Raw genomic sequence first — 27,608 nt, 5'->3', positions numbered from 1 at the left:
TGTTCTGATTTTGCTCGGGTACCCTCTTCAATTAATAGATTTTCTCGGACTTTATTTGAATTCTCCTTACTTTTCTCTTCCTGTCTGAGTGCTTTTTCTGTACGTCTATATGATTCTTTACGCCATAATTCAATGGCATCTTTCTGTGATTGTCTAGCTTTCCTTTTCCATAATTCTTCCTCTACTTTCATGATGCAATCTGCATCCCAGGTCCCAGCTGCGGGCCACCTCTGACTTTCTGGTAATTCCTTGGTGTAGTCTACCCATAAATCAAGAAATAATATGGCGTCTAGGCCATGTTTATGATACATGAAGTACCCTGGAGTGTCCCTAGGAGGAATGGGAACAGCTTCTTCGAGTACCCCTTTTCTAGTTTTGATCTGTCTTAATTTTGAAAAGAGCGGCATATTGAGAACTGATCTGATACCTAATTTTGAACACGTTTAATACAACAAAACACAATAATGAACAGTCATTCACACCACAATATGCAGAACGTATTTAAAACATCTAACATTTAACATAATAATGAACAACAATGATGGCCATTTAGGGAACTAGTCACTAAGCATAATACTCGGCACTAACTAGGTAATTCTGAATTATATACTAGACATACTAGATATACTGCTAAACAGTACAGATACACTGCTGAAACAGTGCAGACCGGATTTGTGTACCCAAACCCGTCTTGACCGGCACAACCTATGTGCACGTCAGAACGCCTCCCCGGCAATGGTACTCACCGGGTAGCTCGGAACGGAAAGCCTCGGAACTGAACTGAACTGGACTTGGACCGGACTGGACTCGACTCGAAACTTCGGAACTTCGGAACCTGGTGGGCCTCTGTATACCTTGGATCTTGCTCTCTCAGCTAGGCTCTGGTCGGGATACTTCGCACTTCTCACCGCCTCGTCTGGGTGTTGATCGCAGCCTCAGTTACCCCCGCTCGGCAGGAGGGAGATACAGGAAATCCTGTGGGTACGCGTTGTTGTCCGTCCAGCTGTGGCAGGAGACCGGGCCTGCAACGCACCTCCGGCGCGTGAGATGAGAAAGTGTCCCTGTTCGGGCGCCATATATGTGGTAAATAATTTAATTACCGGTACTTAATTTGATGCGGAAAATTAATAAGAATAGCTCAGTAAAATAAGAGGCAGAATCCGTGGTATTAGAGATTCGGAACGGGCTTTATTCCTATACAAAGGAACATAATTCGAATTATGGGCCTTCTATTCCATCACCACGAAAGTTCAGGAAAGAAGGAACATATATTATTGACAGATAGGCAGTTTTATAGAAAATACATTACAGTAAAGCAGATGCAAGAGGCGTAACAGTTGATAACAGAGATAAAGACATACATGCGTAACTAAAATGGGTGTAACTGGGCGTAACTAAAGAACGTCATTAGGTATGATGTCACAAATGGGTGGTTCCATGAAAGAATTTCGCAATGTCAGCAGAAATATGTGGCAGAGATGCGCGCGCAGCAGCATGACGTGTGATTTGACGTGCAACTAGAAGGAGAAAGGGGCTTGACATTTAGCTCTACATGTGGAGACAAAAGTCTGGGGTTATGTCAACCTAATCCCAAATCATATCTAATATCCTATGTTTAAAGAACTGTGTTATCCAAAAAGAGAGGTCTCTTAGGATAGAATCTTATTCTATACTGACTATACTGACTGTTAGTGCGTGTACAAGCGTCTAAGTGTCTACACTAGATGCGAGGGGGTAGGAATATTCCATGGTAACAGGGTTTATGAATTACTTGCATGAGGACAGCGAGGCCTGGCCCGTTTGCACGGTAGCTGGAGGAATGTTTACCTAAACTGCTAGACAGGAATGCATCGGATGAGGGGCGGAGGAGATAATCTTGAAGGTGAAATACAGTTTTCTGGCAGGCTACGGGCTGGATCAGGCACCGTTAGCCGCGCAGGGAGTAAGACAAAGTTCATGGTCACAGATGCAGGCTCAGACTGGAGCTTTCAGAGGCAGAAGGCAGTAAAAGGCTTGGTGGCAGAATCAGGGCCTACTCGCCTGGACTGTAAAATGGGATAAATGAACCATATAAAGCCGGTGGCCTTTCATACTTAGGAATAGAATATCCGGCCCATTCATGGCGGATCTGAAAGAGGACATGTTGATGGTGGACGCACATGTATTTGCGTCTTCATAACTGGAACTGGAGGGAACATACATGTACTTGTGATTTATACATGAAGCCGTTGGGGTCCAAGATAGGGGACATAACCGACCATAAAAATCCATATTTCCACAGTTCAGACGTGCAAACCCCTACATATAATGGAAAAAGGGAAGAAAATGACTAAACCTAGGACTTCATTTAGGAGGAATATGGCCTGGCAGTTTGAACTGGGAGGAAGTTGTTTGTAAAAACACAAGGTGGAGTGTAAAGCAAACCCTTGGTATTTAACAATGGTTCTGATGAATTTAAGCTTTCTCGCCATCATGTGGTGTTTAGTCAGTTTGCATAAGCGGCACAGGCACCCCCAGAAGAATCCCCTAGCTCTCTGCCATATAAACTTTACCTGCTTGCACCACTTCTCTTACGGACGGGATGCTGCCTAGCAGTTTGAGATGGACCCTTCCCCTTTGGGCGTGGCCAAGACTGATTTGCATGCAGTTGGTCCTTTTCAATAGTGGCACAGTGATGACGCATTCAGCAAAATCAATGAACAGCAATGCCACTCAGAGTTATTACGAGTGGTTCCTTTTCTTGCATTCTTTTCTTTCCTTTTGGTTTCTTCTCACTGAATCTCCCTAAGATCACTTACAGAGCTCCCCACAAAAGGGGTCCCAGATACATTCAAGACGTGCTCAAACTCTACTCTCCAGTAAGGGCCCTCTGGGCTTCTAATCTCAAGCTCCTGTGCATCTCCAGATAATGCCAAGCCAGAGCTGGGGGCAGATCTTCCTCGGTGCTGGTGCCAGGTCCCCGGAACGCTCTCCCTCCGGTACATCCCTTCTGGAAGCCTGTTTATGGCACAGTTGAAACTGCAACCCTCCGCTCCCACCTGTCTCTCGCAAGCTCCAGGATGCTTCTTCTGACGCAAAAGTTGAGCTCTGTAAATATCTCCTCATTCATTCGTTCAAGTAGCAGGGGTGGGTTGAGTATCTCTCTGTGGAATAGGTTTGGTACTCCACCCCACAGAAGAGGCCCAGAAATTCTGAGAGGCCTCTGGTTACCTATGTAGTCGATTCGTGGTGATGCGGTCATGGCAGATTGGGCTGGACTGAGCCTTCTGGGAAAGGGTCAAAACTGAGTTGCAAATGGTTGGTCCTCTTATTAATGACACACACAACAAGAAACAATGGAGGGCCATTCTCCTGGCGCAATTACAGTGGTCTTAAACAATATTTAAAATGCACAGATATTTTTCGAATGGGAGAGTACAGCTACTCTCTTATTAGACATATCTGTCCATTTTAAGGTGCAGTTCAGATCAGTTCAAGAGCTCCATCATCACTTTTTGTGTTTCTCTTATAGCTTGGGACCATTTAGCACCTGTGAGTAGAGGATTTCAGTGAGAGAGAGAGGGCCATATGCATGAACACATTTTCCTAAAGACACAGAATGAGCAAAACCCTTTGATGCATCTGGCCCAGAATGAATTTGGCTTTAGCATACTGTGGAAGCAGGCCAATCTCATTTGTTATAAAGAGGTTTTTGTAAGAGCGTCTATAGCCCATATGCTTTTGTTTAAAAGTATAGTTTAAGTTATTTCAATGCTTTCATTTAAAACATCAAAAGGGTTGAGAGACTGGGGCCGTATGAGTCTTATGAAATGATGACTATTGTGTAAATAAAAGAAACCACTGTACACAATTCAAAGTCAAACATATACAGATTTATTCATTTTTAAGAATCATTACAGAAAGCAAAAAGTAGTTAGTTCATCATCAAATAAACATTATTTAGGTTCAGTGAACTATATATGTGCACACTATAAAATTTACAATACATAAAAAACTAAATCAGAACATAATGACATTCCATACCAGTGTAAATATCATGATCTATAAAGTGCATCTTGTATATAAAATAGAATAAGGTGCTAAGACTACAATCAGGACCTAGTTGACAAAAACCTCAAATAAAAGCCCAAACAAAAGGGCCCATAAAGGGTCCACCATGTCACCCAGGTTGCTAATTCATTTCTGGCCTAGAGTGGATAAGGAAATAAATACAATAGTGCACCTGGGCCAATTAAGAGACCTGAAAACCATCAATAAATATCAGAACGGATAGAACAGTCTATCCCTACATGTAGGTTGAGACATCATAATTTAAAGAAACAGAACGGTATACCTACAAAAGGAATTTATAAGTGACCATGGAATCATTAAGTGCCTAATACAAGGTAGGTTAAAAGGTTAAAATTGGGGCAATTAAGGATTAAGCTGTAAGTGGGCTCATTACCGGTTCATACTGGCCTACTCCCCCCCTAACAAAAAGTCAGGGTGGCTGAGTGGGGCAGTTCCCTGGCAATCTAAAGCAGATTATACTCATATCGCTTTCTAATCACAGCGGTGCCACTGAACAAGTTTGCTACCGCAATACAAATGTCAATAGAAGCCAATGAGTGCAGATAGCCAAAGCCATCACTATACGGGCACGGTCGAAGCTTTCTTATTAATGGGAGCTGAAATCTGGCACTCACTGACTTATAAAGTGCACACAATAGTACAAAGTGCATCATGCTTTGCTTAGATAAGTTGTCAGAGGGGCATGTCGTGAGCTTGTCTAACCATCCTCCTTGACGAGGGTCAGCTACCAAAAAGTGCACAATGCCTGTCCGAAACCAATGTGGGATAAAATCTGGTCTGGAGATTTGTGGTTAAAGTTAGGTAAATCTGTAGTATTGCCATAACTGGGGGGGTGTCCTGTATGGCATGAAGGCTGATGATTACGCATAATGCCCATATTAAAGGAAACCTGTTTGATAATATCTTTGGCGTTTGGGGAAACATTATGGGAATATAAAAAAAAAGTGACCTAGGCCTACTTCATAAAACCTATCTTTCAAAAAGTGAAACCAGGGGATCTTATCAACACTGTGAGTGGTAAGACAATCCGTAATGATGTCTTTCAAGAACGATACGCCCTGCGATACCCAGATCTTAACCCATAGACACAACGTGGCAAGACCAGTACAGTCCACCAAGGGCTCTAGGCCCAGTACTGCATGTTGTGAAGACGCTTTTTGGTACCATCAGAAGTCTTTTAATAAAGTTGTTGTTGTCTACTGCTTGGAACTGTTGCTTTTCATTGTACCCCCATACCCCTAACAAAAAGTGGTGATAGGGATGCATTTAGTTCTATAGAGAGATAGTAGTTCTTTTACTGGTTTTTGCCCTAGCTTAGATGCTAACCGAAATTGCGCATCTGCTGCTCTGCTTGTCTGCTGCACTCGGACGGTCAGGGGGGGGTCTCATTTCATCTGTATATTGAATAAGTTGCCCAAGTATTACATTTCTAAAACTTTTACTATCAACTTTCCCTGTATCACAAAAGTTCTGTTTTTTGTGGACCAAGGGCTACATACCATGATGTATGATTTATTGAAATTAACTTTTAAATCAAGGGATGTCATAAATTCTGTAAAAGCATTAAGGGATTTCTGCAGACCCATTGCTGTCCTTGCCAGCAAGACTGTGTCATCTGCATATAAAAGCAGAGGGACACATTTCCTACCAATTCTCGGGAAATCAAGCTCCCTTTTTAATAAAAAGGCCTGAAGCCCATCTATATCAATAAGAAATAAAAACGAGGCTAAAATGCAGGCTTGATGTACCCCCTCAGTATAGGTAATAGAGTGTGTTTTTTCCCCTTTGCTGCCATATCTTACAGCAACCAATGCGTTTGAGTGAAGCCTACTTAGGTGGGCTACTAATGCTTTTTCAACACCCATATCTTCCATCATAGCCCACAATTTGTCCTGATTGACAGGGTTGAAGGCACTGGATGAGTTCATGAAGGCCAGATGTATAGACTCTTCATGGACTTCATGTGCTTACTGACAATCAGGGACAGGTAGAGGCATCATTCAGTCATGTATATGCCCCTTTCTAAAGCCGTATTGCGTGTTCGACAGGACCCCTTTTGTTGGACTCCCACTCTTATTAACACGCAAGGAGGATCCTACCCAGGACCTTTACTGTTGCATCAATCAATGATATAGGTCTGAAACACGCAGAGTCATTCCTGTCTCCCTTTTTAAAAATGGGGACTACTATCACCTCTTTTCACTACCTGGTCCAATTTAAATCTAATATCTTTATTGGGATTATACAGTATCACAGGTTCTTCAGTGGTCCCCATCTGTGTATTTATGAAAGGAGTGGCTATGAGCTGGTTAAGATCACTCTAACAATTTGAACCAGGGCAGTACAGTTCTTGGTCATTAACATAAAATCAATAGAGCTTTCCTGCCCACCTGTAACAAAGATTGGACACTGCTTAATAGAATTATAGACACAATCATTTAGAAAGGTTAAATCATTTACAACCAGAATGTCATTTAAAGCTTGCCCCAAGCATAAGTGGCTAAAATGAGCCAATGACTGGCCATCGTTGTCTTCCATCCCACAAACGCGTTGGGTGCTGTATTTACAAAGAGTACCATTAAAATCTCCCACCCATAGGATACATAAGGGCTGACTCTGATGAGACTTTACTAACTTCAGCTTGCAGATCCTCTATAACTTGACAATTTCCCTTATCAAAAATTTTATAATATGGGTTCATCAATAGCAGATGACCTGGGCCAACCCTGAGATCAATATCAATTGATACCAGGGAGAGGAACAGATGCATTTGACTTTTACAGATGGATATTTTACCGCTATAAGCACCAGGATACCACCCTTGGCCCTTCCTGATGTAGATGGAAACACTGGGACACAAAAAAAGAGAGTCATTTATAAAAAAAACATTTTGGGACCAAGTTTCTTGTAGGCATTAAATCACAGCCTCCAAGGCAACTTAACCAATCATCCTTACCTGGATTTGTGCAGACTCCCTCTATAGTCCATGACATGATTCTAAAAGGAGTGGTCATATTTCCTTGAAATAGTTTCCCCGTGTTGAGAGATTTATCCGCAGTACATAAAATAATGCCAGTTCCACATAACACACAAGGAGGTGGAACTGGCTTTGAAAGCCAGTAAAACCGGTAAGGCGCCAGGCCCCGACGGAGTTCCAATTGATTTCTTTAAATCTAATATAGAACTCTGGTCGCCAATTTTAACTAGGGTCCTGCAGGCATTGTGTGAGGTGGGCCTTATTGACTCTTGGTCCCAATCTATTCTTGTCCCCATATTTAAAAAAGGGGACCGAGAGTCACCATCCTGCTATCGACCTTACTGGACTCGTTGGGGAAAGTGGCTGGTCGTGTTGTCTTAGATCGACTTCGGCAGTGGGCATCAGACAATAAAGTCCTGTCTGACCTACAGGCTGGGTTTCGTGAGGGTCTGGGCACTATAGAGCAAGCCCTCAATCTATCGTTATTAATTGGCAAATATGTAAACGCAAAGGGGGGGTCACTTTACATGGCATACGTAGACCTCTCAGCGGCGTTTGACTGTGTCAATCACACTAAGCTGTGGGCCATTTTAGAAGAAATGGGTATTGAGAGCTCCCTCCTACTATTTTTGCGCGAATTATACTCAGATGCCATGGCTAGAGTTAGATTCGGTGTGGGGGGCGAGCTAACAAAGTCGTTCAGTGTGGAATGTGGGGTAAGGCAGGGTTGTGTCCTGGCACCTTTTTTATTCAACTTGTATACCAATGGTTTGGAAAAAGCCATGGTGTCGGGGTCCCAGGACCTCCCTACTATAAACAAGCGCCCAATACCGATTCTACTCTACACGGACGACGCTGTAATCTTAGCTCGTACCCCCATGGAGTTGCAGCGTGCCCTCGCAATGTACCATACTTTTATGGCCAACCTTGGTCTAAAGATAAATATCAAAAAGACGCTTGTCATGTCCGTAGGGTCTAGGGCGAAGAACATGAAGCCTATGTATATTGAAACTCAGAAATTAGAGTGTACATCCACTTATCCCTACTTGGGCGTAGTTTTTGACCACAATTCTTCCGGGAAGTCTGCCATTGAATCTAGGCAACTTATTTTTAAGAGGACAACAGCTGCTGTGGTCAACTTCGCAATCAAGTTAGGTAGACATCCAATCGTTGAACATCTCGAGATATACAGAGCAAAATGTGTCTCTAGTGCAATATACGGGGCTGGGTATGGGGTTTTTCCAAGGTGGAGCAACTACAAAGGGTGGAGAAGTTTTCTAGGATTCCTTCTTACAGTCCCGCAGGGGACTTCGACCTACGCATGCCACTCGGAAACGGGTTTGACTTATATAACAGATTTGATAAAGATCCAACCGCTTCTCCTATGGCATCGCATATGATCAACTAATGAAACAACACTCTGCCGGGAATTTATCAAGGACTGTATATCTCTCGACAAAGCTGGACAGATCACCTGGATAGCGTATGTAGGCAAATTGTTTAGTGACCTCGGCATGTCACAATACTACTCTTCCCCTCCTTTAATTGCAACAATACAGAGGAAGTGTTTTAAAAAGGCTTGCCTGGCTCACTTAGAATCTTTACGACTAACTAGTGAAGTCTCCGAACCCTCTGTCCAGCACTCACTACAAATTCAAACATCGATGATGGTTCAGCCCTACTTAACCTTTAACCTTTCGGGCTATGAAACTTTTTTGCTAACCAGGCTTAGATTAAATATTTTTCACTACCTGGTTATTTTCCCTAAGACGAATACTTGGGAAAAATTTCCCCAGCCTTGTCCTTGCGACGATAGTTCCCCCCAAACAACGATCCACACAACCCTGTTTTGTAAATTTTACCAAGATTTGAGGAAACAGTGGCTCGTTCCAATTTTGAAAGTCTTGGGTTTACGTAGGTGCCGTCCAGCATTTCTTGCTCTTCTCAGTTTGGATGCTGAACCTTATGCTAAATCGATCGCAATTTTCTTGAAATTGGTTGTTAACCACAGGCAGAATCTAGAGTAAGAATGGAATCCAACTTCCCTGATATGAACAATGGTCTTTAGATTGTTGATGTATAATAATCATGACACTCTTTTTTTAATAGATGTCTTTTTTATATAGTAAACTATACTCCCCTTGTCGTAACTTGCAAATGTGGAGTTTAGATTGCTTCCCTATTGGAGGCACGGTTTATTGAGGAAACCTTTTTAATCGGTTGTTTATTTTTAATAATCTCCTTTTGCTATCCTTGTGAAACCTTTTGTACTATCTTAGTCATAATTCTTTTTAATTGTATTATACTGTGCTTTTATGGATGTTTTCTCAACAACCGAATAAAGCTTGATTTGATTTAATGCCAATTCTTCAGCCACCCCCTAAAAGTTCATTACCAGTGAAGCGTTACTTATTAGATCTGCGCCGCCTACTTGAACTTGCTCTCCTTCTATGCATGCTGTGGCCAACTGTCAATCTATATCTGTCAAACCAGAAACAACTTCAAAGCGATTTATCTGATCAATGGGCTCTACAGAGGGAACATTTGTCTGTTTGGTCTGATTGTGGGCCTGCCGCTGGCAAAGGCTGGGGCCTGTATGGAGAGGATAAAAGAAACCTAGATGACTCGTCCTTATAGAGCATGGCTCCCCAGTCACACAACTCAGGCATGTTCACAAAAAGTGCACACACCTGGGATCTTTAAAGTTTAAGACTACAGAATCTCCCTCCACCGATTTCGCTGTGTGGCCTAACCATCTGACCCTACGCGTCTTAATGATATTCTCTATTTTCACTTGGCAACCTGTTTTTCTAATACGCCAGTAAGCTGATTTATTAATAAGACTTTGACAATCCTCATGTTGGTCGATCTACAATGGTGGAACTTCTGTTAATATCAATGTGTATGGAGTGCAATATGGGGGTAGGTTAAGCAGATCTTACGCCCCCTTTCTTCGGGAGGTGCAGGTTTTTTATGATGTTGATTAGTAGCGGATTGTCTGCCATAGTGCTGGTCATGGCCAAGGCTGTGGGCCTGATCTATACTTTCCCGGTGACCCTGCTCTAAGGTCTTGCCTCATAGCCGTTGGCTCCCCGATGTCCCTCCTGTCTCGGGTAATCGTTTTTGGCAGATCTCAGATGTTTTGGGATTGAAGGTGGTGTGGGGGCATTACCCTTTATTGAATGGGCAGCTTCCTGTTTGCTGGTATAGGCAGTGTGGGCAGCATGAGCAGTATCATCCTTCCTTGTTTTACAACTCATACTACAGTCAGATTTCTCCTTTAAGTCATTTGCCACACGGCGGAGTTGCTCTTCAATGCAGCCTAGGCGAGCTAAAATGGGCTTCAAAGCGTCCAATATGAATCGGCTGACCTGAATAAAAAAGGAATCTTCATGATTATGAAGTACCCTCCTCCCCTCTCCTCTCCTGGACCTGATGATACCATCCTTTGTTAGATCTTGCCGGGTCTTTTTCATCACAGGGCACTGCCTTTTGCATTTTGTGGCCGCCTCTGTCCTTTTTCTTTTCTCCCGATTGCTCACGATCGTACAGACTCCTCCTCGGTTGAGACAGGGACTTTTGAACTATTTACACTGTCAATTACAGATACATTTCAATTGTCAATAATATTCACTATTTGAGAGAGAGTGTGGCCGGTGGATGGGGCTAGATTTCAATGTCAATAGCCTCCTGCTCCCTGGTCAAGTCTGGGAGAGAGAGCAAGGGGGAAGGACGGAAGATGATCTTCTTTCCGTCAGTTCAGTTTCTTTCCTGATTGCACCCACTGCTTTTTGTAAAACCCATCCAGAGTTGGGGCTAAAATGTTTTTACGCCTACCCATGGCTTCAATATCACTAGGATGCTGCTCTTGCCGCGCCAAAGCCTGCCTTTTCCTTTTACAATTTTTATAGTGTGTGAATTAGGGGACGGGGTACAAGCCAATGCAGCACTATGTAAAAAAACCTTACACACAACTAAAAAACATACTATCTAATTCCCCCCAGTACCTCTATGAGCTGCCTTGGCTCTCAACTGGGTACAGGAACATCCAGATAGTAGGGCCAAGAGGGCTGACACAGCCCCGCCTCGTTCAACCATGGATGGGTGCAGACGAGCCTTCCTTTGGTCTGGACCTAGCCCTGGCGCCGCTGTGCGGCAATGCGTTCAGGGGGACCGAGTCCCACCAAGAGTCGGGTTGGTAATGCGGGCACTCGGGAAATGGCTGAAGGGACAGTAGCCGAGTTCTAGCTGTGGGCTGCTTTTTTGGGCCGCCCGGGGGCTGTCTGTACTGTTAGGATGCCGCCAGCAGCCCAGTGGGTGCCTGAGTGGCCTTTCTAGAGTTAGATGGGGGAGGTATTACTCCCTTTCTCTCGCTGGGCCAGCCCATTAATGTATGCTGGTTGCGCGGAGGCAGAGGGCCTCAGCAGAAGTGGTCTCACGTGCAATCATGTGTGGCTTAGCAGTGTGAACTAATCTGTGCATTTTTTCCCATCTAAGGAAAGTTAATAAAACTGCCCCCACCCCCTTTCTTTTCATAAAACTTCGCAGAAGCAGTGTTTTATGGAAAGGCAATACCAAATGTGGGCCACTTTTTAGGTCTCGTGAGCCAAAGGCTCGAAGAGACATTTTATATGTGGGTTTTTCAAAGTGCTACCCAGTCTTTTGGCTGGCCTAAACCTTGAGTGCACGAGATCACATGCACGTGCACAGCTGCTCCTCTGCTCATTCCATTCCCCCCTCCCTTCTCACCCAGCCCTTTGATGCTCTGCTCGATTACTTTCACTTTCGCAGCTTGGACCCTTGCATTCCCCCCTCCCTTCTCACCCAGCCCTTTGATGCTTTGCTTGCATCTCCCTCCTCCCTGGGCGTGAAGGGAGACAGAGCCATCCTGCTTGATTAATGGCTTTGCATTCCCATGTGTTCCCGTAGTAAACAAGCCCGAGGCGCCAGCCGAGCACAAGGCTCACGGAGACATTCTCTTTACCCTCATTAGTCCCTGTATCTCTATTTCCTTCCTTTCTGCTCAGCGATTTGCTTGTTCTACAATGTACTTGCTACATGTCTTCCTCCCCATTATATATTTGTTAATTCGTTTATTGGATTTTAAAACAAAACAGTGTGCATTCGTTCATTACAGGCTATAATGAATAATGTCCTGTTTCGCCAAGCACCCCTTCTCTGTATTTACCAGTAATTTTCCAAAAGCCCGCCTTTCTTCATCTCAATTCTTTCGTCTCTGTGCACTTTCCTTTCTTCCTTCAATCCCTCTCCAATAGTCTTTAGCACTTTCACACTCCCTTCTCCTCTTCTACTCGTCCTTCATCCCTGTTTTTCTTTCTCACTCTCCCTTCCTCGCTCTTTCCGCCTCCCCCTAGGCGCTCTCCATCCTTTGGTACTTTGATGACCCAGCTTCCAGTGCCATTAATGCCCAGTAATTGCTTAATCCCAGGGCAGAGTCTGGGCTCGCGGCTCTCGGATGTCATCCCAGCGTGCACGTGCAAAACTCCTTTAGAAATGGCATCTCTGCGCGAGGCCTGCCGTTGCCGTCGCCCTCGGCAGGGGGGCATTATTCAAGGCCTGACACACATTCAGAGGATTTCCTACTGTACTCCTTTCACGGGCGCATGTGCATGTGTGCCAACATGGGCGTAATACACATAGTAAGCCCTACTGCGCAAAAAAGTACCGACGGAGAAAGTGGAGCAAAACGTCTTTGCCATTTGCACCGAAATATGCACCGGTTGTCAAGTTACAATGAACATTTGCATATACCTAAATATTGCAGCAGAACATAAACATTCCTGGCCATCAGAGGTGTCTCGTATTGGAAGATAACTTGTTAATTCTACGCAGTCACCGGATCGCCCGAGGTTTGTTAAATGTATGAGTTGCTTTAAATGGGAGATGCGGACTAGTATCTTGAGCCAGAGTTTGCAACCTGGATATCTGCAGTTCAGTCGTGGCTTTGCCGCTTCGCGTGGTACATCATGTGATTCTGGACAGATCACTTCATCTCGATGTGCTTGAAACAGTAAAAATTGTGTGAACCAGCTGTGCAATTTGGTGTATTGCAAAGAGCCCAGGTAACGCCCCCCTCTCCCCCTCCCAACACATCATAGTTTTAGTAATCCGGTTTAACCTAGTCCTGCATATCATTTCTCTTCTACATACTGCACGCCCTTATCTTTAAGACGCCGCTGCTATGAAACTATACATTAAAAAAACCTCTCCCTCTCTCATTTAAAATGAATAAAAAGGGCACATGCCATTTCTCAGGATAGTGTTTCAACTCGATGTTTACGTTTATTGCTTCCAGAGTGAACATTTAAAAGACCTCCCCTGCCCTTCTCTCCTGAACTCCTCTTCAATAAGTAATCCGAGGTTTAAATAAATCCACCATTTATCAAAAGATGGGCAATAAAGAAGCTGCGCATTTCGCATTCAGTGTTGGCTTCTGGGAATTGGTTCTGTGTAAATCACTGCTTTGACTGTAGGGCCCTGCTATAGAAAACACCCCCACCCCCTGGAAGGCATTGAAGTGAAGTCTAGTGAACCCCTCAGTCTGACAGAGGATGTGGCCTAACGGCCAGAGCTGCCAACCTTGGAACTTGGGAACCACTTTCGAGCCTCGATGTCGGCTGAACATCCTGCGATTCGGGGCAAATCACTTAATGTCCCCGTGCCTACCAAAAAATGAATGTGTCCTTGTGTAACGTAACTGATTCTCATGTAAAACGCTTCGATACCTTCTAGTCGAGTTTGCGCTATATAAAACCGCTATAGAAACCTCTCTTCATTCGTATACAGATGCCACCATTTGCATAATTGTGCACGTTATAGTTGGACGAGACAGTGAATTAACAGGCAGAGCCGAGGCATGGATCTAGCTTGCCTCCACCAACCATAACACGAGCCGAGCCCTCAGCATATGAGGCAGATACATCGAGCAAAAATGTCATGTTAAACATATGATAAATGGGCTTCAAAATAAAACAAGCATTGGCATAGCCAATAGGTCTCACCTTTGGGACATTAGAAGTGTTTAGCCATGCAACAGTTCATGTTGCACCAAGGATATTGTGCTGCATAATTAAATACTTATAATGTCCCAAAGGCGAGACCTATTGGCTATGCCAATGCTTGTTTTGGGTGTGCCCGGGCCGAGTTTTGACCCTGGTCCCACCCCTGAGAAAGTTGTGGCGGTTGGCATCTCGGGCCTCCCGGCACTGAAAAGGCATCACAGGAGGCTCCTCCTCCCGGGCAGCTTGAAGCAATGCGTTCTGGGGAACCAAGTCCCACTTCAGAGAAAGTTGCAGAGGTTGGTTTCTCGGGCCTACGCTCGTCCCCTGCAGCAGCACGTCCCATGCTGCGGGAATCTCCTGGCGCTAAAAAAAGCATCACAGGAGGCTCCTCCTCCCAGGAAGCTCCTCCTCCCAGGTAGCTTGTGACAATGCGTTCTAGGGGACCGAGTCCCACCCCAGAGAAAGATGCGGGGGTTGGCGTCTCGGGCCTCCGCTCATCCCCTGCAGCCACGCGTCCCATAGTTAGTTATTCAAATACAAATCAGCTTTAATAATATATCAAATAATAGAACTGCAAGAAGATCAACATAAGTAAGCCCGGGATGGAGTACTCAGCTCCACCAGTGGAGTTTGCAGAGTTTTACCAACTCCGACCTCCACTGGGAACGCGAAGTTGTGGCAAAACTCCGACTCCATGGCTGAGCGGAGTATGCCCCTCAGCCTGAGTCAGCTCCCTTCAAAACAATTTTTTTTAAACACTTACCTTCTCTTCTGCCATCTGCGGGCCCCCCTGATGACGGCAAGAAGGAGACAATGCTGTGAGGAGCAGGGCGGCCCACAGGGGCAGAAGAGAAGGTAAGTGTTTTTTTTATTGTTTTGTGGGCCTGGGGCGGAGCGGAGTTCCACTGAGTTGTTTTTTTTTAACTCCGTGGAACTACGCGGAGCACCACTCTGCATACTCCACCCACGGTTAAACATAAGGTCTACCCCAAAGTAAGTAAAGAGTCAGAACCAATGAATAATTCGGCAAAAAAGACTAGCATAAAGTGTGCTCAGTTCAAAAGGAAAGTCTAGGTATAAATCATTAGAAAACTAGCTCAGAATATGCACACATTGGAAAGCAAGAAATGTCTAAGTATAGACAGACTGACATGGAGTCTGCCTTCGTGGAAGTAAGCAAAATATCTGGCACATCTCCCAAAACGAGCACATGTGAAAGGTTTTAGGTAGTGATAACCACACACTTGACCGTTTGAAATCCAACATAATAGGACTAGACTAATAAAGTTACGTACACATAAACCCATGATTTCTCAAGTAATGATGACACATCAAATAAGAAACATTTAGTAATATACACTTTTCTGCATAACTATATTAAGTCATACCTAGGATATGAATGAAATCGCATGACATTTGTGCAACCAATCAAAAGAATAGACACTACAACTGATGAATGATTTCTAAGAGACCAGATTCGGACAAATAAACCTGAATTTGTTACAAATACAGAAATATTCTACACATGGCTATTTTCTCGAGGAACACAAAATGATACATTTCAGCTCGGACCGTAAACTGTGCAATGAAATGAATTCTGTTTCGTTTATTTTCTGAAATGAAAAAACACAGAAGAGGGACATGCACATAGGAAGCACGTTAATGTAATTTAAAACCATAGTTCTTTTTCGTCACTGTACAATGAATATCAACACTGGTTTATTTTGGCCTAGTCATGTCAACTGAAGGCTGGTTATGCTAACTAAAATTCATTTAAACTAAGCATAATTTTCTTTTAATTAAAAATGCACTCCTAAGGACATTAAAATGTGCATTGACTTGTGTATTCTTGTCCTCCTCAGCTCAGTGAACAGGTAATCATGGGAGTCCTCCACACCTGGCCTTCAGCGTGGCTTCTCCTGTGCTTGACCTATGTAGATCACCTTGTACCGTTGCCCCTCGACCGTGACTCCTTGATGGAAAAGGAGCTCACCATGCTCACGGGTGGCAACATCCTGCTGGACGCAGATGAGGACCGCGCCAACCAGATGCTCATGAAGCTTAAGCAGGAAGAGGTGATAGAAACTACCAGGATGGGGACCTTCCCTCCCAGCATCCACTTCTTTAGAGCGAAGGGTATCATCGATCAGAGTACCGTCTTTAGCCACCTGAAGAAAATGCCGAAAGGTAACCATGGGTCTACAGAGGTTTCAAAATGTTTGCATTTTATTTGCTTTCTTGTAGGGTGCAATGATCTCCCTCATTGACGATGGCCTCTTGGTGCTCAGAAAAACAGTTTAAATTGAACCTGATGAAACTAGATCAGCACAAGGGTCCACGGAGAGGTCTAACACTCACACTAGGCATGTTTCTGAAGGTGAACTATTGGTGATTAGTTCTAAATTCGATAGTGAATTTGGTTGAAAGTTCTTTGCCTAAGAATCCAAAGGAGCATCTTCATGCATGGAAGGGTTTTATATGTGGATTTATGAAAGCAAAAGAGAGCCTGTGCATTGATTTAAACACAGAAAATACACAGAAAATACTCATGTTAAAAGGAATGGTCAAGATGCCGCTCTGTAAACAGTGCACTGAATGTTCACATTTTTTCAGCCATGTGACGTGTAACGATACAGCAAGCACAACATTTTTTTAAAAAAATTGGGAGCTTTCATAGTCCCATCAAGCCCTCCTAATGCATTTCCATCCTAACTTACCCCACGAAAAGCAATTCCAGGACTTAGACACCCATTAAGCTCTCACAATACATTTCCATCCTAAACTGGTCCAGGTAAGTAATTCCTGCATGAAGATGCCCAACTGGCTCTCACAATGCCTACGGAAATGCCCTCTATGCCGGAATCAACAAAACCCTGCTACACAAGTTCCAAACCAATCAGAACACCGCAGCCAGACTCGTCCTCGGAACCCCATGACACGAGCACATGACCCAGCACCTACAAGACCTCTACTGGCTCCCCATCAAGAAGAGACTAACCTTCAAGGTACCCACACACGCCTACAAGTCCCTACACAACATCGGACCCAAATACCTCAACGAAAGAGTCTCCTTCCACGTACCCAAAAGGAACATCCCCTCCACCGACCTTGCCCTAGCAGAGACCCCACGCATACGCATACGCAGACCCAGAGCAATAAACACCTGACGCTCCCCCACTCAGCACACCTTCAGGAAAAAAGCCTCAAGACCTGGCTCTTCGACTGATCCGGAGCTGCACACCCCTCCCCGCCCCTCAGTGCCTTGAGACCCTCACTGGTGAGTAGCGCGCTTAAAAAAACCCTGATTGATTGAATGCACTTCTGTACTGACCATCCCCGTTCAAGCAATCCCAGTATTGAGATGCCATCCAAGCTCTCCCAATGCATTTCCCTCCTGACCTGCCCCATGTACATCAATCTCAGTGTTGAGACACCCACCAAGCTCTCAGAATGAACTTCGATCCTTATCTGCCCCATTTAAAACAATCCCAACATTGAGGCGCCCACCGAGCTCTCACAGTATGCTCCTATCCTAACCTGTCCATGCCAATTTGTCCTAATGCTGTAATGCCCACCAAGGCCTTGCAATGATGTTCTATCCCGACCTGCCATAAGCAATGCAATCCCATTACTGAGACACCTACTAATGAGCTTTAACCTGACAAGCTCCACTGAAAGATATCCCAGTACTGAGACACAGACGCAAGGTCTCACAGTGACTTTCTATCCTGGCCAGCACTATGCAAAGCTATCCCAGTACTGAGACACTGATGCTAGTTCTCACAGTGACTATCTATCCTGGCCAGCACCATGCAAAGCTATCCCAGTACTGAGACACTGACGCTAGCTCTCACAGTGACTTTCTATCCTGGCCAGCACTATGCAAAGCTATCCCAGTACTGAGACACAGACGCTAGGTCGTGACTTTCTATCCTGGCAAGCACTATGCAAAGCTATCCCAGTACTGAGACACAGACGCTAGGTCTGACAGTGACTTTCCATCCTGGCCAGCGCTATGCAAAGCTATCCCAGTACTGAGACACTGACACTAGCTCTCACAGTGACTTTCTATCCTGGCCAGCACTATGCAAAGCTATCCCAGTACTGAGACACTGACGCAAGCTCTCAGAGTGACTATCTATCCTGACCAGCACTATGCAAAGCTATCGCAGTACGAAGACAATGACGCTAGCTCTCACAGTGACTTTCTAACCTAACCAGCCATATGCAAAGCTACTATCCCAGAACTGAGACCCCTAACGAGCTCTCACACAATCAGTTTCTGTTCTGACCAGCCACATGCAAAGCTGTCCCAGTACTGAAAAACCGAGCAACCTCTCAAAGTGATTCTGTCATGACTGGCCCCATGTAACACTATCCAAGTACTGAGATACCCGCGAGTTCTCACAATCACTTCCTGTCCTGACCATCCTAATACAAAGCTATATCCGTACTGAGACACGAAAGAGAGCTCTCACAGTGACTTTCTATCCTGACCACCCACATGCAAAGCTTGCCCAGTACTGAGACATTCACTGAGCACTCACACAATGATTTTCTATCCTAACCAGCCACATGCACAGCTATCCCACTACTGATAAACCCAATGAGCTCTCACACAATGACTTTCTAGCCTGACCACCCAAATGCAAAGCTTTCCCAGTAATGAGACATTCACTGAGCACTCACACAAAGACTATCCTGATTAGCCCCATGCAAATCTATCACAGTACTGAGGTACCAATGTAAATTCACACACAATACTTCCTATCCTGCTCAACCCCATTCAAACTATTCAAGAACAGAGACACCCACTGAGTTCTCACAGTGGCTTTATATCCTGAACAGTCCGATACAAAGCTATCCCAGTACTGAGTCACGGTAGCGAGCTCACACACAATGGCTTTCTATCCTGACCAGCCCCATGCAAAGCTTTTCAAGTACTGAGACACCCACCAAGCTCTCACTTAATGCCTATCGTGTTCAGCCCCATGCAAATCTTTCTCAGTTCTGAGACAAGAAAGCAAGCTCTCACAGTGACTTTCCATCCTGCCCAGCATCATGTAAAGCTAGACCAGTACAGAGATACCGAAGCGTGCTCTCGCACAGTGCCTTTTGATCCTGACCAGCCCCATACACAGCTATCCCAGGACTACGATAGCAAAGAGCTCTCAAAGTGACTTTCCATCCTGACCAGCCCCATGCAAAGCTTACTCACCACTGCGACAAACACCGAGCTCTCACACAATGACTTTCTATCATGTTCCAACAACAATGTGATGGATGGAATGCTTGAATTAATCTCACCCACTGGCAATCGCTCATCCCAATCCATTGTTTTTTGCTTACCATGCCACCTCAGTTTGGACTACGCCATATGTAAAGAAAGTCTTGACCAGGAGGACCTGCCCTGGCAGTTTGGGCTGGACTGTTCCCATGAGGAGCAGGGTCAAGACTGATTTGCAAATGGCTGGGTGCAAACTGAGGTGGCATGGTGAGCACAAACAATGGGTTGGAGTGCTACCCCAAGCTATTGCTAGTGGTTAGACTTATTGCAGGCAGCCTTCCATCACCTTTGTGTGTTTCATGCACCGCCCTAGGTGGCATGGTATGCCCAGACATGGGTCCCCTACTCACTGTGTCACTGGAACCAAGCTGCACCCGGCTGATGAGCCCATAAGTGTGGCGAAACCTGGCATGGGTCACTTCTGTTTAAGTTCAGGGAGGAGCTGGCTTGGCAGTTCGAGGTGAACTGCTCCTGTGAAGAGCAGGGTCAAGACTGATTTGCATATGGTTGGGTCCAAACTGAGGTGGCACGGTGAGCAAAAGAAGGATGGGTTGGAGTACTATCTGAGCAATTGCCAGTGTTTAGAATTATTGCAAGCAGCCTCCCATCACTTTTTGTGTGTTTATGTACTGCCTTAAGTTGCATGGGTATGCCCATGCGTGGGTCCCGTGCTCACTGAGTCACTGGAGCCTAGCTGTACCCGGCTAATGAGCTCATAACTAAGGCAGAGCCGGTCCTGGGTTGCTTGTGTTCTGGTTCAGGAAGAACCTGCTTTGGCAGTTGGGTTGGAAATAAACAGACTAATCAATGGGAGTTCTATTAGTGCCAAGAATTATTCTTGGTGCCAAATCATTTTACAGGATCGGTAAAGTTGAGTTGTGAAGAACATTTCTATGTTAAGTTGTTATTTTATGTTAAAGTTTACGAAATCACCACCTGTCACCAAGTAGCGGTTTCCTGGCACTGAACAAAAATGACACTGATCGCCAATCCATATTGCAGGTAGAGTTGTATGTCTATGCCATTTGCACAGCACACTGACCCCCTAGGTTCCCTGTGCTCCTGAGGGGAGAACATGAGCCAATGGCTACACTCCCTAAAGATCAATAGCTACGAATTGACAATCTTGCGGAAGAGCCGCAAGGCTTCTCGAATCTCACATTAACCACGCATGAATTCCATCTTTCATCAGCTGCAATGGAGAAAGCCCTACCAACTCTACAGTGATATGTGGTGACAGGCACCAGTAGATCTCCCTCTTTAATGATGGGATCATGGGGATGGGGACTTCAGGGTAGAAAGGATCCTACAGAGAGAATTGAGGTGATAAATGCAGAAGGAGATCTCAGAGACTTAATTCTCCAAAGAAGATCCGTCATCTATGGTCAGGTTGAAGTTCTCCATTTGCTTGGAAAGAGTGAGTCAGGGTCCTAGGCGAAATGCCAGACAGATGCATCCCATAAAAGGATCAATTAAGCCAGGAATAGGGATGTTTTCGGGGCTTTCCTAATCTTAAAATTAATTTAGATTTATTTAAATGTTAATGGGAGAGTTCCAGACCTTGGTGGCACACAGAGAAAGAGATGTTCCACTTACCTGTTCTTTGCGGTGTTTGTAGGGAAAACTTTGAATTTTGTAGAGGACTGAAGGTAAATTCATGGATTCCACTCTGAAAATATACGATGTAGGAAAAGTGTGTCCTCATTGAGCAGCGCTCTGCGGATCATGCAAAGGGATTTAGGTGTTATTCCTTCAGCAGCTGGAAGCCAATGAAGGGCTCCTTGTGTTAGAACAACATGGTCACATCTCTTGTTGCTGTTGCATTTTTCAGTCACTGCAGTGTATGTTGTATATGTTTCGGTAAGACTACTGATGCACTCTTTCAGAACTCTGCTTTGGACTGAACTATGGCGTCCATGGCGGGCTGGGAATATTCTTTCTTAGAATCTTCAAATGAAAAGTCCAGCACTGGCAATATGAGCTACTTGAGGTCTCGGAGAGATCAGAGTCCTTCATGACTCCTAAGATCCTAACCTGCAAACTTGGTCTGAGCCTCCTCATATTGTTTACGCTCAGAGTGGTCTGGGCACCCATCATCATGACTCCAGTTTTACTTGCAAGTAAGTTCAAAAACAGAAGCCAGTTTCTCTCATCATCCATGAGGCATACCAGGGCAGAGGCCCAGATCACCTGCAAAAACTGACTACGCATAAAGGCCATTCAAGAGGATGACACGCTGTGGCAGATCCTGGTGCCTAGATGCAGTTTGTGCTGCAGTGCACTCAAAATGTTCCATTCATTCATTCACATTCAACAATACTGTTTTCTACGCAGGACATATATGCACAGTTTTGCAGTCGCTACCACTACACATAAGTAGTGTGACTATTAATCAACCCATGGTTTTCATTGTATTCACTTTGGAAGGGTGAAAAGCTGTGTTTGCCCTGCCAGCACAAACTTACAACCTGCAAATTATACTCAGATCTCTTAAGCAAATGTTCAATTCCACTAAGCAGTCCCATCGTTAAGCCCAAGGTCTTTGTGATGTATTAATGTAAAACACTCTGAAGCTCCATGCCAGCAGTCCTGCCAAGTGCCATGCATCACGGGTTAGACTAGATAGTTTGGATAAAGGTCCTTCATCACCCCAGGGTCCCTAATTAGTCACACATATCTGCTGAGTTCAGCATGTAGCATGGTTTCTTAAGGACAAAGAATGTTTGTAGTCAGATGATTAGCTCTGCCTCCTGGGTGGGTGCACCAATCCTAGGAGGCGTTTCGGAATGCACATACAGATGAATCCACGTCGCCTGCCCAACGTGCACTGTGCTGCCAATGTCTTTGCTGCTGTGCCTGTGAAGAGAAACATGGTGTTGTGTAACCTCACCGTCATGCCTGGCTGCAAACTTCTAATCTGGAGAATACATGGACCAACAGCTAAGCTAGTCACTCTGGTCCGGCCTGGGTTTTAATCTTGGCTCCATGTCATTCCCATAGTATATAATTCCCTAAACTTCATTTCCCTTCCAAACCAAAATGGCAAGGACCTAGAAATGAGTATTGGTCAGGGGTTCCCGGCCCGAGCCCTCCTTAAATACCACCCCTGGGGAAGAGCAGAGCCTGGATGACTCCCGCCCCACCTGGTACCAGCCTCTCCCATCCAATGTTCAGGGCGGCAGCTGGGCTGGAACTTCGCGGGTGTGGGGCTAACATTTTGATGCCAAACTACACAAGTTTAAATAAGTAAGACACACTGATGCAGTGCCTACACCAGGGAAGTGCTGCTGTACTTCCTCGTGCTGGAGTAAAAACATGCACACCCTACCTTAAAGCATATTCTACATCAGTCTTATAATGCAATCTGAAACTGACCATCGAGGCATTTGCTTTAGGCAGAAAAGGTATGACTCTGGGTAGACATAAATTATATGTTCGGGCTTCACATAGCTGAGCTATCTCTCATTCTATCCATGGGTCAGGATCCAGACATCTGCGATATTTCTTATTTAATTTCTTTTTTAAAACAGACTTTATTGATTTTCCATCACTGCCACAACAACGAACATCGTACATATTCTCACTTATATATTTAGCATCTGTGATAACTTGGGAATCCCAACCCACATTCCCCACCCACCTCCCCTAGTTGTGCCTATAAATCAGTACATTGAATGGTTGTGTCCCAATCGTCCCATTGCAATCAATACCAGATAGACGGCAACCTCAGTTCTTGATCCAGTGTCAGCCAATTGGAGTACAGGCACCCAATTTTTAAGGAATCAACAATTGTAAGGTTTGTCAAGAAGGGGAAGAACCCAATAGATGTAAATTCATAAAGGCCGATTACCTTATTGAATGTTGATTATAAAATTTGGATGAAAGTTTGTGCTAATCATATCCCTCCGATAGCTCAGAAGATAATTCATATGGATCAGACTGGGTTTGTGGCTGGCAGGTTGATGTCGTCTAACACAGGTTTTTTAGTTCAAGCGCTAATTTTTAGGTCTCGTCTGACCCAGCGCATGCGCTGGTCTGGCGAGACTTATTGAGAGGGCTCCAAAAAGTGCTCCTAGGCCAGCCTGGAGCTACAGTGCATGTGCGCGGGCGCGCGCGCCACTTTTACCGCGATTACTTTCACTTTCACGGCCGCTTTGATGTTTGATCGCGATCACTTTCACTTTTGCGGCCGCACGGCCGCTTGGCATAGCCAATAGGACCTTATAAGTGTTTAGTTATGCAACTGTTGCATGGCTAAATAAACACTTATAAGGTCCCAAAGGCGAGACCTATTGGCTATGCCAATGCTTGTTTTTAATATAGACCAGACGCCCGCTGTGAGAATGATGGTAACAGATGGTAACAGCTGAGAAAACATTCGACCTAGTTCATTGGGAAGCTCTTTTTTTGGCCTTGAGAGATTCGGCATTCCGCTACAGTTTATTAATATGCTCAGCCGTATATATCAAGGCGCTCAGGCAAACATTTTTATAAATTCAAATTTGGCAGGAATGGTTGGAATAAATAGGGGAACTCGTCAGGGCTGCCCTCTGTCTCCTGTTTTATTTACTTTCTCTATCAAACCCTTGACAGCTTGCCTCAGGGCTAATAAGGGTATAGAGGCACCAATAGCGGGAATGTCTAAGCGTAAATTATTTGCGGATGACATGATACTTTTTCTCAGGCCTAGAAGAACAAACTATTAAAACATTATTGTCAGAGTTTGTCAGAGTTTGAAGAGTTCCAAGCAATTGGGGGATATAAAATCAACCATAATAAGACAGAATTATTTTTATTTAATACCCCTCTTAGTACTATTCTTTTTAATCACCGGCAACAGGCTTCCAATTGTAATGAAATTGGCTATTTGGGGATAAAAGTAACTAATCAATATACAGAGCTTTATAAATTAAATTATGAAGTGATGATGAAAATGATCAAAGACTTGCTGGATAGATGGACATTTCTCCCTCTTACGTTAATAGGGCTTGTTGCGTTGATAAAAATGTCTATTTTACCCTTGTTGATTTTTCGTTTTACTAATGTCCTGATCAAAATTAATATAGGATTATTTGAAGGACTTAGAGGCGCTTTTTAGACGCTTTATTTGGAACCAAAATGTTTAAAATTCCAGTGCTTCAGTTAGATACCAATCAGGGAGGCTTGACACTACTATTATGAAGCCTCTATTGTAGATATGCTAGGATGGTTCATAGAGGCCAAGGGAATCTCAGGATGTTTTTTTTATTGAGAGGATGGTGCAGGAGGCCGGATGCCAGATGCTGGTATTTTAAAGACTGCCAAACTTAAAAAAAAAGACACGGTATAAAACACTTCAGGAGTATTGTTGGAGACTTCAACAATTCTACTCCTCAAATGCTCAGTCTGCAGGGAACAGTTATTCACAGTTTAAGGAATGCAAAGTGCTGGGCCTCCAAATTCTAAATAGAATAAGATATTGAAATACAAATGGATTTAAAGAACTGGTGCATTTTTGGGTTAGGGGAAATGACATAACTTGGCGGGATTTGCAAGCTAGCTGCTGAGATTGGTGCAAGCTTTTTCTTTTTTGGATACCAGCAGATTACACATTTACTAAAATAAATAAAAAAATGCTGCATCCAATTGAATCTAGTCGCCTCCGCAATAACGACTGCTCTGTTTAGGACACAGATGAGGGGAGTTGGAAACTGGTATAGATTACTATGGAGCCAAGGGGAGTGACTCTTGGTGAAAAGGTTCTTCCAAAAGATCACGCTGACAACGCAGTGCACTTTTCCGAGATCGAATGGCAGGTGATCTCGAAATTAGGAAAAAAGGCCTTAAGAGCTGCAGACTTTAAGAAAATGTATATTTTTAGCGTGTTGGATTGCATATTATACTCTTTAAATGTGTCCAGAGGCGGAGGATCGCTGCTCCCGTTGCAAGCAGCTGGGGGTGGCTACAGGCAGCATACTACTTTTTTAACTGTCCAATGGTTGTGCGTTTCAGAAAAGAAGTATTTGATGCTTTAAGTCCAGAATTGCACAGGTGGATCGAACCAGAGGCAGGATTGGCGCTTTCTTGCTTTTTTAGGCAGAGCCAACTCCAGGCACTACAAAAGGGGCTGATCTATTCATTTCTATTACTTCTGTAGTTGCTTGATCCTTGATCTTGCAGAACTAGAAGAGAACTAGAGCGCCAACATATTAAGAGTGGTATAACAAGATTGAGGAGGGTTTGAGGTACTTCAGGGCGGCCGAGGGATAGAGATGCACACAACGAGAAGTGAGACAAGTGATCACAGGAAGAAGAGACAGCAGTGCCGGGGGAAGAGGGAGGGGCCATAGGTTAAGCTTAAGTTTTAGGGTTAGGGGAGGCAGGGGGGATACAGAGGGAGGTTAGACTTGGAATTCTAATACAGTACTATAGACAATTGTAATGCATGAAGCAAGTGTATGTACAAACATTGCATGAGATGACATACGTTATTGTACAATTGATTTACTTGCCACAGGGATACTGTGTGGTGAGAGAAATATGTAAAAGGCAAAAAAAATTGTATAAAAAAAAAAAAGAAGAGTGGTATAACAAGAAGATTTGAACCAAGAAGTTGTGGAGCCATACGCGAAAAGTGTCGGTGGTACCAAAGAATTTACTATTGGCAATTTATGGAAGAGATTGAAAATTAAGCAGGGAAAGATCTTGTAAAACAGCACTGTATATCCTATTAATAATGTTTATTATGGTATGCCCTATGTATCTGCTCAATAATAAGAAATATAAAAAATATACAGGCACCAGCAACCAATGGCTCAAGCAGGTCAGCATTACAAAAAAGGAGTCACCACTAAGGAAAGACCTGGTGATGCCACTGGCGATGGGGGGTCTGTATCTATAATACAATCTAGCAGATCCTCCCAGGCCCTGGCCATATCCAATGAGCCCCGGCCACATAGAGCCTCATGGAGCAGCACTGCAATTTTTATATCCCGTCCACCTCTCCAGCTCTCTGCGCCATGTTGCCGCTCATAGTCCCCCATGAGACTTCCAGCTCCTAGTGATTTCCCACTTTGCGAGAATAAACATCAGGTTCTGAGACCCACCTGTGGCCTTGGTCTTAGCAGTGTGTGGAAACCAACTTAATAGACAATACCCTGGGGTGCATGGGACCTCTCTCAATGTTATCTGCGCCAGTGTTTGTGACTTCTACCCAGCAGATAGGGAGCAACGGGCAACTTCAGAACATGAGGAGTAACTCCGCTCCCACCTCACGGCATCTCGGACATGCTGCTCCCACTGAATGAAGATACCTATTTATTTTTCCGTGGGTGAGGTATAGCCTGTGTAAAACAAACAGATACCTTAAAACAGGCATTTCTCAAAATTTTGGGCACTCGTTCTAATATAGCCACCCAGACGCCCCGGTATGGGGATCCCTTAGTCATCTTCTCACCGGGTCTGAAGGGTGATATGGGGAAGCATCACATGCTCTCTAATCGTCTGATATAAGCAGGTGACAGACCTGAAGGTACCCGAAGACGTGATTATATAGTGACAACTTTAGTGGTGTGGCAGCTCTGATTGGTCCACACCCCAATGCCCACGGACTGCAGCTATCGCGGACCCAAGGAGCAGAAAGTGGCCCCAGGGTAGAGCTCCTCAGCTCGGAATGATTCACCTATCATTGATGCTCTTGCAGCTGTCAAATCCATGAAACCCCGCCAGTACCCCAATGGGGCAGTATTTTTAACATGCTCATGGGTATATCAGGTGAATATGGGACCCACACTTGTGTCTTTTAGAAACATGGGGCCCAACAGTTCTGCTCACCTCGAAATTCAGTAGTATTGCGCCTAAGAGGGTACTTCAGCTTTATTAGTACTAACCAGTTGGTGGAGATTGGTTACAGAATGACCCATCTCTTGCTTTGGAGTCAGCCTGCCCGGCAGCCACTGGAGTTGTGTCGCAAGGTAATAAGACTCTAATTCTGGGACTGCCATGTCTTCTTCCCGCACAGGTCTCTGCAATGTAGTCAGAGCCACTCGTCTGCAGCCTGATCCCCATATGAAAGCAGTGATGAGCGAGTCAAGTTCCCGTAACATTACTCGGGGGATACACACCGGTGGCAGCACAAAGAAAGACAGCAATTGGGGGAGTGCAACCATTTTTAGTAGTGCAACATGGAGGGGGAGTGCCTTCCAGAAGTCAGTACTCATTCTAAAAGCCCAGATCGCCTTCCAGACATTCCCTCCTAACAGATCCGTTTGGT

The 27,608-nt window shown here is 44.6% G+C and overlaps 1 protein-coding gene across 2 annotated transcripts in view; it reads left to right on the top strand.

Moving 5' to 3' along the window:
* LOC146854820 (adenosine deaminase 2-like) overlaps positions 1-27,608 on the top strand; it is a 511,041-nt gene that overhangs the window by 14,507 nt on the left and 468,926 nt on the right. For both annotated transcript variants that reach the window (XM_085650538.1, XM_085650539.1), the window contains exon 2: positions 15,933-16,257. In XM_085650538.1, coding sequence (XP_085506664.1) covers positions 15,951-16,257 — 307 coding nt within the window. In that variant the 5' untranslated portion in view covers positions 15,933-15,950. The remainder of the gene's footprint in view (positions 1-15,932; positions 16,258-27,608) is intronic.

The sequence above is a fragment of the Triturus cristatus genome, chromosome 4_1 (genome assembly GCF_964204655.1).
Source record: "Triturus cristatus chromosome 4_1, aTriCri1.1, whole genome shotgun sequence".
Taxonomy (NCBI): domain Eukaryota; kingdom Metazoa; phylum Chordata; class Amphibia; order Caudata; family Salamandridae; genus Triturus; species Triturus cristatus.
The sequence above is the reverse complement of the archived record's forward strand: the minus strand, read 5'-3'. Positions and strand labels throughout refer to the sequence as shown.